The sequence below is a fragment of the Ambystoma mexicanum genome, chromosome 3q, assembly GCF_040938575.1.
Source record: "Ambystoma mexicanum isolate Mex_15411 chromosome 3q, UKY_AmexF1_1, whole genome shotgun sequence".
In the NCBI taxonomy this organism is placed as follows: Eukaryota; Metazoa; Chordata; class Amphibia; order Caudata; family Ambystomatidae; genus Ambystoma; species Ambystoma mexicanum.
Genome location: NC_090926.1, coordinates 990,399,859 through 990,417,134, shown reverse-complemented (window position 1 = coordinate 990,417,134; position 17,276 = coordinate 990,399,859). Strand labels below are relative to the sequence as shown.

General features: G+C 47.1%; 1 protein-coding gene across 1 annotated transcript in view; it reads right to left on the bottom strand.

Moving 5' to 3' along the window:
- The window catches only part of NPLOC4 (NPL4 homolog, ubiquitin recognition factor), an 847,851-nt gene that overhangs the window by 750,887 nt on the left and 79,688 nt on the right, over positions 1 to 17,276 (bottom strand). The window contains exons 4-5 of the mRNA XM_069655142.1: positions 15,413 to 15,607; positions 10,441 to 10,489 (exon numbers count right to left, since the gene is read on the bottom strand). Coding sequence (XP_069511243.1) covers positions 10,441 to 10,489; positions 15,413 to 15,607 — 244 coding nt within the window. The remainder of the gene's footprint in view (positions 1 to 10,440; positions 10,490 to 15,412; positions 15,608 to 17,276) is intronic.

The following is a 17,276-nucleotide window of genomic DNA, read 5'->3' as shown; positions in this document are numbered from 1 at the left end:
TGAAAAAGATGTCGCAAGACAGCTCGTCCCATTTGAATCTCGTCCGCATGCTGTCGGTCGAGGCAGTAGTGGCGGGTGTATGGGGCACGGACCATGCTGCCGCTCTGCAAATGTCTGTCAGTGGAACCCCCCGCCCAAAATGCCGTTGACGAAGTCGCCTTGGTCGAATGAGCTCTCGGACGTCTTGTAGCGGTTTCCCCGCTTTTGAGTGACAGAAGGCAATCGTCGACGAGACCCATCGGGCAAGTCCTTGTTTTGAAATTGCCTTCCCCTTTGTCGAAGGCCCATATGCAACGAAGGGTTGCTGCGTAGATCGAAGTTCAGTTCGATGAAGGTAAAATTTCAGAGCTCTCTTGACATCCAGGGTATGCAAGACCTTGTCCGCAGCTAATGAGGGAGTCGCGAAGAAGGTGGGCAGGACAATAGATGAATTTTTTATGATAAGTCGTAGGAACTTTCGGGATGAAACGAGGACTCGTTGACATGATCACTTTGTCTTTGAAAAATCTGAGATATGGAGGGTCTATGACCAATGCCTGTAACTCTGAGATCTGTCTAGCCGATGTTATGGCAATTAGAAAAGCCACTTTCCATGATAAAAACTTCATCAACGACGTGGCCATCAGCTCAAAGGGTGGTTTCATTAACCCTGCAAGTACCATGTTAAGGCTCCACGTCGGTGGAAACCGCTTAACCGGGGGAAACGTCCGGAATAAACCTCTCATGAATAAACCTCTCATGAAGTGTTTCACTAACCTGTCACTAAACAAGGGCGTCGATTTCCTCCCTCTTGTGAACCTGGAGATGGCCGCCAGATGTACCTTTAGTGATGAAAAAGACAAACCACTCTTCGCCTAATGTAGTAGATACGGGAGAATCTGTTCCGGAGTAACCCTCAGAGGTTCCACTCCTGCCTGTCCTTGGCACCACGTACAGAATCTCCTCGACTTACACCTGTAAGACTTGTTGGTGGACGGGGCCCGCGCAGCCTGTAATATCTTCCGACAGTCTGAGGGAATGTTCAAGGCACCAAACTCTGAAAAGTCAGGAGCCAAGCTGTGAGGTTGAGGCTGCTCGGGTTGTGATGCCACACCGTTCCTTCGTCCCTTCGGGAACACTATCGGCCGATCCGCTGACAGATTAAGCAGGTCAGAAAACCATGGTTGCCTCGGCCAACACGGCGCTATCAAGATGACTCGGCACCTGTATCTGCATATCCACTGCAGAGTTCTCCGTATCAGAGGGAACGGAGGTAAGGCGTAGAGGAACTTGCCCGTCCACGGGAAGGAAAACGCTTCTCCCACCAAATCTTCCTGTGGCCACCTGCTGGCGTACATATCGCACTTCCCGTTTGCCTTCCTGGTGAAGAGATCCAGTTGAGGTCGCCCCCATTTTTCGAAGACCTTCGACAATTGATCGGTGTCTATTTCCCACTTGTGAATCTGGTCCATATTTCTGCTGAGCGAGTCCTCCTGCTCGTTCCTCACTCCTGGCAGGTGATGAGCTACGATGGATATATCGTGTTTTAGAGCCCAGTGCCACACTTTCTGTGCCTCGATGGAGAGGGTTCTGGATCATGTGCCGCCTTGTTTCCTTAACTAAAAGATTGCCGTGGTGTTGTCCGTCAGAACTCTCACTGTGGATCCCTTGATGTGAGGCAGGAACGCCCTCAGGGCCCAGCGACCGCTCTCAAATCCAGAACGTTGATGTGCAGGAGAGATTCCTCCTGAGACCAACGGCCTTGTGTCTGCAGAGTGCCCATGTGCACTCCCCAGCCAGTTAGGGACGCGTCTGTCACCACAGTGAATCGGAATTCCGGCTCCTGTAGGGGTACCCCTTTGGAAATATTCTGAACTTTCTTCCACCGCCGAAGAGTTGATAGGAGCTTGTCGTCGACGGTCAGCCTGTCTGACCAGAGGCCCTGAACCTGCGTCCAACGGTCCACCAAAAACTGTTGCACTGGCCTCATGAAAAGGCGGCAGTTGGGCACCAGAGGAATGCAGGATGCCATACCTCCCAGGATTGATGTACATTTTCTCACCAACAGCCTGGAATTGATTTTCAACTGACTTGCCAACCGACTGAGCCTGGTGATCCTGTCGAAGGATGGTCTGACTAACCCCGACTAGGTCTCGAACTTTGCACCCAGAAACACCAAGTTTTTGGACGGCGTTAACGAGGATTTTTCAAAGTTTATTGCAAACCCCAATTGTTGCAAGAGGCTCATGGTGTCCTGTAGAATCCTGTGCGTCGACGCCGGGGAGGACCCCCTCACCAACCAGTCGTCGAGATACGGGTATACATGGTGGCCTTGCCTTCTCAGCCAGGCTGCCACCGGAGCCAGGCATTTCGTGAACCTTCTGGGGGAAGATGTCAGTCCAAAGAGAAGAACTGTGAACTGGTAGTGAGTCCGCCCGACCACAAACCTTAGGTACTTCGTGTCGCCGACACATCGGTATGTGGAAGTACGCGTCCTGCAGGTCCAGAGACGCCAGAAAATCCCCTTCTTGAACTGACCTAATCACCACCTGGAGGGTGAGCATCTTGAACTTTGTGTTTTTCAGCGACTTGTTTAGTTCGCGCAGGTCTAGGATGGGACGCCACTTTCCATTTGGCTTTTTCACCACAAAGTATCGGGAATAAACCCCTTGACCTCTTTGTGACGACGGGACCAGTTCTATAGCCCCTTTTTGTAGCATAAGTGCTACTTCCTGCAGCAACACGCTCAGATGGGATTGAGCTACACACGCCGGTGGAATAAGCGGAGGGTTGCTCTTGAATTGCAGGGAATGACCGTATTTTACAGTGTCCAACACACATTGATCTGTTGTCATCAGCTCCCATTCGTTGATGTAACATGATACTCTGCCCCCCAGAACGTTCCGATGCCCGTCATTGCTGGTCCTTACTCTGTTTATCCCTCGTCGACGAGTAACTTGCTCTCTACTTGGGGACCTGGTAGTCCCAGCGACGTTTAGCCGCTTGCGAAGCTCACCTGTATCCCTGAGAGGAATATGCTGGCCTACCGAAGGGTTGGTCCCTCAATGAAAATCTGGAATTCCCCGATGCTCCTCTGAAGGGACGAAAAGTCCAGAAACTCCGACCACTCTGGAGGGCCCCCAAGGAACGCGCCGTGTCCAAGTCCTCCTTCATGCCCTTCAGGGCTTCGTCGACCTCCTTGCCGAAGAGGAGGTCTCCTTCAAACGGCATATCCAGTACCTTGTACTGTACCTCCAGTCGAACGTTGGTGCATTTTAGCCATGCCTGTCGTCGGAGAACTACGCCGTTGTTCACTTGCTTAAACCCCAACTCTGCAAGGTCCACCGCGATGTTAATGGCGTGATTTGAAGCCTCCTCACCTTCCTGACCAGCAACATAGCTGCTTTTCGATGTTCATCTGGAAGGTGTCCGAGTATGGGCACCAACCGATACCACATCTCCCTGTCGTATCTAGCAACTATGGCGAGCAAATTGGCCGCCTTCACTGTGGTAGCACCTACCGACAGGACTTTTTTGCCGAACGCATCCTGGCGTCTAGCATCACTTTCCAGAGGGGTCGTACACTTGTGTTGAGCCCTTGCCTTTCTCGCCGCCGCCGATACCACAGAGTCAGGTGTTGGTTGAGAGGAAAGGCACTTGGGAGTAGCGTCCGGGGCTTTGAATTTTTTCTCTAGGCGACCCTTCATCGCTGGCTCTGAGAAAGGGTGACGCATGGTCTGAAGACCTTCCTTCCACACATGATCTAGGATGGGCACTGAAAACACCGACCTCCTCCTTTCACCCATGTGGTCGAAAAGAAAACCGTCCTTCTTTTCTTCCTCTTGGGCCAGGCCAAATTCCGTGCAAGCCCTGGCCATCATGTTGTGGAATGACCCGATATCATCGGGGGGAGACGGCTGAGCCTCCCCGGGGTTTCCAATTCCGCATCGGACTCCCAAGTCGGATCCCTGGAGGGGGAAAGGGAGACCACCGACGACGCTCTGCTGCCTGATTCCGAATCCAACAGTTCCCCTTCCTCGCGGAGTGGGGCAGAGAGATTTGCCACAAGAGGCTCTGGCGCGGGGGTTGAAGGTGGAGGGCGGCGAGACGGGCCCGGGTCGACGACCGACCTGGCCGGAGTTGTTCAGGGCAGTCTGTCATCCAGTGTCTTCAGCAGTGTTTGCAGCGTGGACAAAACCTCCAATGACATAAATGACTGTGGATTGAGCAGGGGGAGGGGTTGAACCCGGAATGCTCCCGGGGAAAGGTGTGGCAAGTTGTAACCCCAGGTCTGCAGGGGCAGCTACCCTTTCACCCTCGCCTCCCGAGGATACCGACAAAGCCTCCTGCTGTAGAAGAGTGTCCGGCAAAATTGGGTCGTAGACCTCTGGACGCCAGGCCTCTTGAGGGGTGTCAGTTAACAAAGCAATAGTTGGCCCTGTCGTCGACGTAGTCTGCAATCCAGGACCGGTTGATGTTAACTGAGACAGCGGCAGAGAAGTAGATGACGACTTCCCAACCGTCGACGACGGTGGTGGTGGTGGTTGCGCAGGCTTATGCGTTGCTCCTGCCTTTTCCGAACTCGACCTGCGTTTCTCTGTCTCTCGACTCAAGGTCGATCTATGACGATCGCCCGAGGAGGATTTAGATTTTTCTTTGTCTTTCCTTGCTGAAGATGAGAAAGAAGAGGCCTTCTTCGAAGAAGAGTCTCTGGAATGGCCTACTGACGATTCCTTGTCCACCGGTCGTGATTTCTTTACCGGTGGTTCCGATGACGATGAGCAGCGCGGGGCCCCTGAAGATTTTGACACCGAGGCCGCGCTGCGTGTGGAGCCCACTTCCAAAGGCGGGTACGCCCCTGCTCCGGAATCAACCATGCAGCAAGTCTATGACTCCGATCCTTAAGTGTCTTCTGGGAGAAGCCCTTAAATATGTCGCACTGGTCAGCCGAGTGATGAGGGTGCAGACAGTAAATGCAGTCCATATGTCCGTGAAAGGGGCCCTTAGGGGTCCCTCGCGATATGGAAACAAGGCAATAACCATACACGAAAGGATGCGCCAGACACAAGGTTCAAATTCCCAATGCTAGGGTTTATTGCAAGCAAAATAGTCCCAATTGGCCAACTGTGGTCTCACGCCCCACGACATGTATTCTCTAGACCTCGAGGGACGCAAGAGAGCGAATTACGTACATCAGTTACATATATACAAAATGCATATCATACAATCAGCTATGTCATGTTTAACACCCCCCTTTTATTGAGTTTCTTTGAACTCGGGATGATGATGGACATTCCCGACAAGTATGACAATTAAGACACTTTCGATGTCTATTCTAGTAACAATGTGCAATTTAGAAAGTGCGGAGGCATCTTCTAGTTGTTGAACAGAACACAGTGCTTCTGTTCTTGGAAGCAAGCTGCACACGGGGGAAGAGTCACATTCCAAGCTTTGCTATCTATGGGGTGCTATTTGTGTCCTGGGAGCCGACACGCTCTAAAGGGTTTTGTAAAGGGGGCCGTAAGAAGAGCATAATTCAAGCCATTAGCTGCTTTATTCTAACATATTCTACCACAGTACGAGACTGGCTGGCAGCTGTGAAATGATTAAATGCCCTGCAGCTCTCCCTCAAGGCTACAGAGAGGGAGCGTGGGCATTCCTTTCTGGGCTGCTCATGAGAAGTTTCAACGAACTCCTCAGTCCCGCGGCCTTGCCCTTTCATATTCAGACAATGTTAACAGTTGAGCAGAGTAAGCAGAATTCGCAAGAATTGCAAGCTGCAAAGCAGTTTAAACAGAAAGCAATGAGCAATGGTTACCAAGCAAAATGGCGATTCTTGCTACATTTAAAATGGCCGCTTGTTTATCAAGCATAGCAGTCTGTATTTCTATAATTCTGTGCGTAAGACGGTTGGCCTTCGGCCATCAAGATACGTTTATCATCCAAATGAAGGGTATTCATTTTTCCAGATTGACATCCGTCCCCCTCGTAGACCTTCTTTAGTCCGCACGTAGCGCACGGGCGGAACAGTGCTTTCCCCGACATTAGGAGAAAAAAAAAACGCAAAACAGCACAACCTAACCAAGTAGAAAATACACAAGGTGTTCCCACTTTGGAGACGGTTGAAATCTGAAGGGAGCCGCAGGGGCGGGGCATTTATACCACTACATCCTAGTGAGGCGTACGTGCGCGGGCCAAAACGACATAGATAGGACACAAAAGTGTTGAACGTTTTCCTAAGGGAAAAGGCTCTATAAGCTTACCGAGGGTTCCTAGTCTGTCGATGGGGAATATTCTAAGCATGTGAATCCATGAAAGATCCAATGCTGGAGAAATTATTTATTTATTGTAAATTTAAGTAAGTGTTTACTTGGATATCTGAGTTTACTGGTTTCAATGTACAGACCTACAGCTCACATTAACCCTCTTAAGATAAGCCTGGCTGCTCAGTCACACTACCAACTTGTGTAGTACAGGCCTATATTAAAAGATGGGTCTAATACTAAGGAGGTCAATCTTGTGTAGTCCCACACCAGTTGGCCTGCACTCATTTTTACCCAACACAAGGGAGACCGTCTCGTTGCCTCCTTTCATCCATTATTGCATTCTTAGTTACACTCTCCCCCTCTCCCCCACCCCACCCATCTCATCCTCGCCCAGCCTTAGCCGCTCTCTGGTTTCCTACTTATCCTAAACTTGGCATTCATGTGGTGTTGCTTTCTCCGCCAGTTGCCACAGCAGCTATGTGGATTGTCTGATCGTCATTAACTCTCTGAGATTCGCTCCCTTGTGTCCTCGCTGGATAACAACCAATGTATATTAGTCATAAAGCTGCCTTTCTACATCTGCTTCCCAGATCCTCTTTGGGACTCATGGAAATCTCTCGACAGACACCCCTGGTTCTCCAGTGTCTCTGACTCGCACCCCTTAGCCAACCTCTTAAAAAGTGATGGAATGGCCCTGTATCACTTTTCCTCTGTGTTTTCTGAAATGGCTGGAGTGCTGCTCCAGAGGCAGCCTGATCACCAAATGTGAAGAAAGACTAATCTGAGTTACTACATTTGGCAGCTATCTGCGATTCACCACAATGGGCAACTATGATGAACTCTCTCAAAAACGTACAAAATGTCTACGTCATGGCACAGTAAAATTCAATTATATAGGTGGGTGAACAAATGATTTACCACCTTCTGGGTACCAGTATAGTTCATACATATGGAATAGTAAGGAGACTGCTAAAACATTTCAAAACTATTTACATCCATGCTGAGGACATTGAACCTTGATAACTCAGAATTCCATCAATTTAAGGTCAGTCTCATGACCAACGCCGTTTCAGAAAATAATTTTAAGCCAGACTGTAGCTAAATTATTTGTGAGGAATGTCACATGAACCTCTAGCAGTCCAAAGGAGGAAGGATTTTCTGCATTAAAAAAACAAATTAGTAAAACTGCTATGCAGACAACTTGTCCCCTCAGGGGGGTTTAGAAAAACATGCACATGGGAAGCAACATTTCGAGCTACTGACACACGGATCATCAATAGGTTTAGCTAACACTAGGAAGGCTTGCATAGCTCATAATCACAGTGAATAGAGTAATCTGGATGGGATCCAAAACTCTTGAGACTTCGCAAATTACACAGCCTCCAGGAGCTTAAAGGCTCACTAAAATGCCCAAGAGAAAAAGTAGGAGACTGGTGTCAGATACCAGCACAAACCTTTAGGATGGGGATTGTTAGGTAAGAATTGGTGCAGTCCAACTGGTGTGGGACTACACAAGACTTATCTCTTGGTATTATGTAACCCACCTTTTAATAGAGGCCTGTACAACACAAATTGGTAGTGGGACTGAGCAGCCGGGCTTATCTTAAGAGGGGTAATGCGAGCTGTAGAGCTGCACAATGACATCAGTAAATACAAGTATCCAATGAAACACTTACCATGTAAAGTTATATCATACATTCTTTATACACAAGGATATTTAAAGCATTCTTTAAATAGCAGTAATTAGCTGTAACATTAATCTCAAGTTAGCATTCAATTAAAAAAGTGAACAATAAAGCAGGCGAGTAATACATTCATATGTTACACATGTTCCAGCACCCGGAGGTGACGTCAGTTGAGGTCAGTATAGTATCAACTTTGCAGTATTTCGTTATTTAAGGAAGGAAAGGTTAGGGTTGGATCTGAACAGGCTGATAGGTTATAAGAACAGTTAGATTCTACCAAAGGGATGCAGGCAGTCTATTATCCCAGCATTAAAGTGTTCAACATTTAAAACCTGTAAGGGAACAAGCACTGCCAAAGCCAATAGGTTCAGAATGAGGCCTTTAGGGAGCCAGGACTGCCAAAGTCAATGGGCAAAGTCAAAGTTCTGATGCTCTTCTTATTATGAAAAATGTTTTTAAATAAATAGTGAGTGTTCAAAAGAGAAATCACAGCAACTCAAGAGGAGTCATCTTTAGAAAGCACAAACTTTAAGGCCAATGCAGCTAAATTGAGGTCAAGTTAGTGTAGGGTTAAATTGCACTCCCAAGAAAAGGAAGCACCCCAAATGGCAAAAGGATAATGTACCCCAAAGCCCCAGAGTACCTTTGAAATGAAGAAGTTGTTCCAACTGGATGCCTTCTGGATGCGATGCAGCAGACCCTTGTTCCTGGTCATGGTGACGAAAGGGAGGATGTCTGGCGGGCTCCTGCAGCAGCACTCGAGAGAGGGACTCGGCAGCAATGTATTTCAGTAGATTCAGCGGATCTGCATGATTTTTTCGTCGCTGAAAAGTCAGCGACAGAAAAGTTTGCATGAGAAATGTGCGAACCACAAAAAGTTTGCACATTTCCCATGCGAACACGCATTCAAAACCCCTACATACCCACAACACACTCACACCCACACCCCCCTAGACCCCCAAAATAACCAAAGCCTACTTACCTTTCCCTCACGCTGTGTCCCTGCAGCGCCAGTTCCCTTTGACTTCCGTGATCGGGATCCGGCACCACAGGGTCCTTTACTTTTTTTTTTCCCTCTTCCGCTCGGGAGTAGCAGGGGTTATCCCCGCAACCCTCGCTCACTTTAGTGAGCGGGTGTTGCGGGGGACAACCCCCAGCCCGAAGTCTGACCCCACCAAAAGGCCTAAACACACACCACTAAAAGTTCTGACTTTTGGTAGTCCGAACTTTGCGTGGTGTTTGTTTTAGGTCTTTTGGTGGGGTCGGACTTTTATAGTCGGACAAAAATGTACAATACCGATTCCGCAGCTCTTTGTGGTTTTGGTACCTTTTCTCAGCGCCAAAGAAGAACAAAAAGCTCTGGTTAGGATTTCCTGGATACCTCGGTTCTGGACATGAAGGGAATCTGAACGTGGATTTCTTGCTTCTGGTCCTCTGGATGCCCACGATGATCTGGCCGTATTCGGACTGCGGAAGACCATGCAATCGCAGGTGGTCGAGGTACCCCGGGTATTGGGATTCTACAGCCTTGGAAAGTCGCAGCAAGTCGGGGGTGCGCCAAAATAGAGTGTGTCTCAAGGCTAGATGGTCCCACAAGCCTAGAGGAAGTCGTCCTTTACGGGGTCTTCCCTGTCGATTCGAAAACAGCTGCAGGGCTTCAACTGGCACTTCGTGGCCTAAAAGGGTGCTGCTGGTATCTTCTTTCGTCTTCTGCTTTGGATGTTGTCCTCCAGTGGTCGACTCTGCCCTTAGTCCCAAAAACCTCACTTTTTATGCAAGTTCCTATTCATTCACAGCCAGAGGCTGTCAATCACACAGCAGGGTGTCCAGCAGGTGGCCAGCCGGCCAATAGGAACTGGTTTCACTCAGATGCATGTCATTAGGTAGTAAAAAGGAAACCACTGCCCCCAGCCATTCAAGTGAGTTAGTGTAACAAAATGTTATACGAGGAATGGGTTAAAGGAGTCACTATGTAACCCAAAACCCGCCCCCCGCCCTCCCAAGTACTCCATAATGGGCGGTGTGTGCTGGACCCATAAAATAGAAGTAAAAAGTAAAACAGGGGTCATCTTACTATTCTTGGGAACAGTAGTTCACCCAAGAAAATGTAGTTAAACATTAAGAGAAGTTCAAGGGACTTCATGGCACTGCACAAAAGGTGTTGTGTGTCACAATGCAAAAGCAGATGCCTATGGAGATTACCAGACTCCATAAATCAGTAGGGTACATAGAAAATCAGTCAGGAAAACATGAGTGAGGAAAAAGGTCCCGCTCACCCAGGAGTACAAATTAAAAAGCCTTGCGTCCAGCAAAAGAGCTGGGAGTCTAAGGGTTAAAGGGAATATCATCCAATTACAATTCAAGGCAATGGCACTCTGGGCAAGGCAGGGGCTCCTTCCTCAGCCCTAAACTACGAAATGCTAAGCTAAATGGAACTGGCACAGAAATGACAATTCTCCCTAACAGGGATACAGACTGGTAACTAGCTGCAGGGTATGATGCATTCTTACCTCTAAAGGCACGCAGTGCACGCATTTTCCTAGAAGACCATGTCTGCATCTGTGGAAAGAAAGAGACAAGTTAGTGATAAACATTCTGAGAAACCTAAAGATCAGTAACACTTTAATGCACACGTAATAACAGTCACCAGCAGTAAACGGCATGAATAAAATATAAATAAAGTAACTGAGTTAACAACATGTTCTTGCTCCTCAGATCAAAGACCCTCTTTTTAAATGCCCTCAAATGTAAGAACAGGGGACCTCCAGGTAACGGATTTCGGCTATCAGAGCATTACCCCAATGAGAAATTGTTGCAAACAAACGTGAGATTGTTTGGAAATTAATTGCTCATCGCAATCCAATTTCCATTAGGAGGATTTTCCCAAAAACTTGGAGTATAGTAATAAAAGCCAGACCCACACCCAAGTTGCAGGGCTTCTCCTCTGGCACCCACACCCTGCCAGGGAGAAATGTAGCAAAGCAGACAAAGCTTTATCCTTATGAAAAGGTCAAAAAAGTACAGTATAATTACAACCAAAGAAAGTCCATACAATGCATTTATGAAAAGATGCTGTTTGTATAGATACAGTGCATAGGTCAAGAATGTAAACGGTAAGAAACATTATTAAATTTAGGGTGATAACTTCCACAGAAGCCACTCAAATGTTTATGGTTTCTTTAAACAATGTTTTCTGTTTTATTATTGAGGAGGTTCTTCTATTTCTATGTAACTTTTTTTAAAGGGAATTAGTTATACATGTATACTGTATGTACATGTTCTATCTTTTATAATGTGTAATGTAAATTGTGACAGATTTAAAATAAACCAAACAATAATAGAAAATGTTTTAAAAAAATGTTCATCGTCTCAGTTCTTGAGTACAAAAACAGTGCCAGAGATAGGGTTTTTAAAAGGTAGCATACCAAAGGTTAGACAAAGTTCTGAACCCAAAAAACCTTCATGGTTACATGAACAGGCAAAGGGGGTGAGTGGTGTGCAATTTTCTAGAGTAATCAGAACTGGTTCAGATACAAATTGCGCTTAATGTTGATCCACGGGCTAAGAACAGCTGGAAGGTCTTAAGTTATGGAGAAAAGGAGCCATCAAGGTTTCCAATGTCACAAAACAAGGGAGAAGGTGTGGGGTATGCAGGTTAAGAACCTCACACAGACAGGGTGAATGGCCCAAGACAATGTTGGAGAACCATGAGAAGGCAAAAAAAGGTAGCCAAGGATGCAGTCTAAGCAGACCAATGATGGAAACTGATTAAGAAAAGCCTATGAAGCAAAAAGCTCATGAACGTATATGTCCATGTCCACACGTATATGTCCATATGTTTCCATGCTCAGTGGTGATTGAGACTGATTTGTTATTTAGTATGTCACTATACGCAAGTTCAAGCGACAACCGGGCAAGGGAGAGGGGAAAAAGGGAGGACAAGACAACCATCTTACTAGGCCTTGTGATATTGAGAGTGTGCAAGTGTGCAACAAGAGGTGCAGGGGGAGGGTACAGGAATAAGTGCTCGCAGAGCAGCAGGACCCCGAGTTAAGTGTAATTAAGGCAGGACGACAAGGACTTTCTACTACAACCACGTTTTAAACTGAAGAAATATGGTAGGGACCAAGCGTCTGGAACGATCTTCCCCTTAATCCCCCTATTAGGCAGCTGCCGTCGTCCGCCCAGTTCAGGAGAGCCCTCAAAACCCACCTGATCGATGGAGGAGGAATTTAGGTTCTCTTTCTCCTCTCAACTCATGGACCGGACTGTAACCTCACTGTAATCTTGCAGTCTCTGGCTTTATGTTCTCGGTCTGTATTGTCTGTTAAGCGCTCTGAGGCCTGCGGGCGAGTTGGCGCCTTGTAAAAATTCAACAGAATAAAATAGGGTATTCAGTAGTTCAGTTTCCGTGTCTCTGAAGCCAGACTGATGGTCATGGAGACAACCAACAGATTCAGTGTGAAGGGTTAGCTGGGAGATGGCAAACTGACGATACACAACTCTTTCATTTCCACATTTCACTGATGACTTTCATCATAAACTTTGTGCTTGTTTACTGGCTATCCAATCATGGATGTCAGACCATTTCTTAGTTCTCAACGGGGCAAAAACTGAGGTTATTTTCTTTCCTTCTACTACTATTTCTTCTTATCCATTACCTTCTTCTAATTTATTTCCTCCCGCTCAATTATCCATTTCATCAGTAGCCCATAACCTAGGTCTTTTCTTTGACTCAGATCTTTCTTTCAGTCATCATATTTCACCATCTGCTCGTTCCTGTCAATTTCATCTGTACAACATTCGCAAAGCCCGTTTGTTTACGACTTTTAAAGTTACTGGTGTCTGCCTTAAACTTGTCACGCCTTTTCTACTGTTCCTATGCACTCTTTGGACTTCCTATATTTCGTTTAGCTCCGCTGAAATCTGTACTTCATGCTTCTATTCGTGTTCTTTGTCTATTGGCTCCTCGTGATTCTATTTCCTCTTCTTTGGCTCAACTTGGATGGCTCGCTTTTCATCACTGTTTAAAGTAAAAAATGTTGTGTTTAGGTTTTAAAACGCTCTATGATCTTGCTCCTCCCTATCTTTCTTCGCTTGTCTTTTTATCTTCCCACTCGCTCCGTACAGGCTGCTACTTACAATCTTCTTGTAATTCCCCGTACCCCCTGTACTCGATCTGGTTTTCGGACTTTCTCTCTTCTAGCATCCTTAAACTGGAATGCACGCCCTCTCTTTCTACTTTCCATTACTGTCTATTCATCATTGCGGTTCTCTCTACAATCGCACTTCTCTTATCTGGTTAATAAGGATTTTTTGCAATTTCTGAAATACTTTGTGTTTTAAATATTGATTTCATTATTTGTACTGTTTCTGTTCTTGTGTACAGCACTCTGGCATAAGGCGCTATATAAAAAAAAGTACAAACACAAAAAATACACACTTCTCCAGGAATTTGCCCTGGAAAGGAGTTATAGAGATGGGGCGATAGTTTGCTGGAATAGAGGGGTCGGCAGAAGGCTTTTTTAGTATGGGGTGTACAAGGGAGTGCTTGAGAAGAGAGGGGAAGGATCCAGTGGCGAAGGAGCCATTACAGAAATCTGCCAAGGCTGGAGCGAGGGAACCAGTTTTGTCCTTCATGGTTCTGGAGGAGCAGGGGCGGGTGGGGTCACCTGATTGGATGAGACTTTCATAGATCAGACTTGTCTGGAAATATCAGGTGTTACAGGAGAGAGGAAGGAGAGGAGGGGGGCAGCCAAGGAGTGTCTGAGAGGTGCGGGGAGAAGGAAGAGGAAGAGAGTGCAGACAGGATGTCCTGGGTTTTAGTGGGGAAATGAGAGGCCAGAGCCATGTAGAGGGCCTGGGTATGTGCAGAAGAGGTAGTTACTGCAGGAGGATTGGCCAGCTGCTTGCACATTTTGAAAATGTTTGGCCGTAATGTTAGCGGCTGCAGAGATGCTGGCTTGAATGTGGACCCCCTTATTAGATGAGTCTGTATTGCCTTTGGAGCAGGCGGAAGGTTAGTTCGTCAGAGGGTGCACTCCGTTCAGATATTCTGCACTTGCTTTTCAGAGCAGCCAGATCAGAGTCATACCAAGGATTTTACTTGGTGGCAGGCTTCAGGCGAATCCTCATAACAGAGGCAAGGATATCCAGAGTGTTAGAGATGGATAAATGATGGTTGGAAAGGGCTGTGTCAGGGTGGAAGTCAGCCGCAGGAGTAGGAGGGGAAGAGAAAGTGGAGGGAAAGGCGTCCACCGACACTCGCTTCATAGGTCGGAAGACCGAGAAGGAAAGTGGCAGTGCTGGGTGGGCCTTTGTCAAGTGAACGGGAAGCTTCAAGTGAGAAGAAAGAAGAAAGTGGTCAGTCCAGGAGAGAGGAGTAGTGAGAGGATTAGAGTGGGGGATGTCTGAAGAGATGAGAACATCCAAGGTGCAGCTGGCAGAATGAGTCGGATCAGAGAGTAGAATGGAGAGAGAGAGAATTGCATAGGTTGCGAAAGAGCCCAGACGAGTCTGGGGAGGCCAGGTGGATGTTGAGATCCCCAGGCAGGAGAATCTGGGAGGTAGAGGAAAGGAGAGAGGAGGCGAGGTTAGCCCATTCAGAGAGGTAGAAGGTGGCCTGTAGATGGTGGCCATGGTCAGAGGCGCCAGAAGAACTAGAGCCTGCAAGACCAGGCATTCAAAGGAGGTATAGGTCTGAGTGAGGATGATGGAAGCAGGGATACACTCGGGAAAGATCAGGACCACTCCGCCTCTGGTCCTAGGCTCTGAGAGGATCTTGCAACCCTCAGGGAAGAGTGTGTCAACACTCGTGACAGAGCTGGCCTTGACCCATGTCTCGGTAAGGGCGAGAACATCCAGGTTCAAGAAGGTGGCAGATGTCAAGAGTATTTGACAGCAGAGCTTGATTTGAGAGTAGCCACGTGAAGCAGGTTGCCACTTTTGAAAGACTTCCTGGGGGGGGGGTTAAAGGGGAGAGGAGTACCCATCGGAAGTGGCAGAGGAGCCAGAGGTGGAAGGAGGAAGCAGCAGAGGTCTGGTGAGCTCAAGGTTTTACGTTTTTTACTTGCAGCTGAAAAATTGACAACTCTGCAAGGTGTGGTGTAGATGCTGAGACAGTTACCCACTTCCTATTGTTTTGCATACGTTTTATTGACTTTTGAGAAACCGGTACCTGCTGCCATTGTTTAAGAAAGCATGCGTTTGCAATGTAGCAGAAGTCTTGATACTGTATGTGCTAACGACACCTATTTTGAAGCAAAGTTTATTCATCTTGCATGGATTCGTAGGCAATCCCTGGCCGTAAGTCATTTTGTATGCCCTTTTAGCATTTTATAAAATTGTATTATTTTGTATTGGGCTTGGGTATGAAATTGTCATCTTTTTATAATTGTATGGGATATTGACGTATATGAAGTGGGTGTGCTGAAGACAAAAATGTTGAATAAAGCAATATACAGCAACAGTTTTGATACATACAATTGTGCGTCACGATTCCTGTAAATCTTGCCATCCTGCTTGATAAGGAACTGATCAATATCATCTTCTACCACTTGGGGCGCACTGAAAGGTCGTGGCAGGGAGACCAAAGAGGATGTCCCTGCCGAGGTGTCCATTATCTCGGAAGAGGATCCAGCATGACCAGAGGGGTACAGGAAAAGCATGTCGCCATGTCTGCAGAAAATAAGGAAGAGAATAAGGCGCATATTCACACATAAGCGTTAATTTTAAGGCAAACAAGGAAAAAGATCTGCAGGACCAGCGCATCTCAATATATAGCAATAAAACACATGACAAATCGAAATGTGTTACTGACCAACAGGAGAGAGGGGGGATCAGAAAATCAATCCCTCCATTTCTTTTGTTCAGGGATTTCAGTCTTACAGCAACATGAAAGTATTTAAAGCAACAGGAATGTAATATCAAGTTGCAAAGTGCGAGTAGATTTTCCAGTACAGGTGTTTTCCTTTTCATTCTTATAGCACAGCATTTTTTTTTTTAAACTGAGAAGTTAAACCAAATGCATCAAAGAAAAGAACAGCAATGTATCGGGAGCCCACACCACACATGGACAACTTCAGGAGCTGGTATGCAACTTACATGCTTTTTTAAAATGACTTTCAAAAGCAGTTGAAGTTTTACAGTTATTGCAAAGCCATTCGAGTAGTCCAACAACTACTATGAACATACCCATTAGATAGGTGTGAAAATCTGTTGTGGCTTATAAACTAAAGTAGGAGTTTTCAAAAAGAAGAATAAGCTAACTGGGAATTGTGGAGATTTGGCCATTCCATGGAAGTTGATCTGACGAAAATCAAAACCTGTCCCCTATGTTGGTCACTGTTAAAATGGAATTTCAGAATCAGCGATGTGGACAGATTCTAAGAGGCCACTGTATTTAATCCAACTGAGACATCACCGATTTCCCAGCGTAGACCTCCTCCCATGTGGCCAGGGGACAGCAGCCGCCGACTGATCCGAACCCTGGGGATGGCAATGTGAGGGAGGACCACAGGGGAGCGAGACAACTACCAGGGAGCTGTCATGACTTCATTGGACGAGACTCCGTTTCCCCCACTCTTTCACATGAAGACCCTCTAATGCCTAGGACCTTAATGGCCTATTGCTGTGTGTATTTGTTCCAGCATGTATAGGAAGTAAAGAGACCTCGTCCCAACATTCTTTTGGTCAAACACATCCATACCCCCCGCTTCCGCTGTGCCGCCCCATCTATGATCTGAAGAATGAAAGCGCCAACAACACCTTTTGTGCTTCCGGCGCACCTTTACGTGAAAGTGTTCGCTCATGTAAAACCACTGAAAAAGGCTCAATCCTGTAGGTCCAATGACAACCATGCAACTCCTATAACCACCTAAATACTAAGACTAGGAGAACCAAGGAGTTGGTACAAGATAACAGGAGAGCTCAATGTGCAGACTAGTTCTACGAAACCACCTGCGCGAGGGACATGTAAAGATGGCAATCGCACTACAGAGTGCGAGAACGCAGGCGAAGACGTCTGTTCCTCTGCAGAGGCTTACAACGCTGGAGACCAGCAATGGTGTGGCAGAGCAGTGGAGTCTGCCGAGACAGAAGGAGGGACGCAGTGCGCAAGCAGAATGTGCCGTGGAGACGCCATGAGCCACAAGAATTCCCGGGTGCTCGGCAGCTGAAAAAGGGAGCGTTCTCCGTACCGGTACTGGAAGAGAAAGTTGTGTGACCGCCGAGCTGCGCTAGAAGGACGTCTGCACAATACAGAATGGGAAGCGAGCGGCAGAGTCACGCCACAAAGGCGCGAACAGGACCAGAGACTCTGGAGAGAACCGGTGAGTCGACCCAAAGC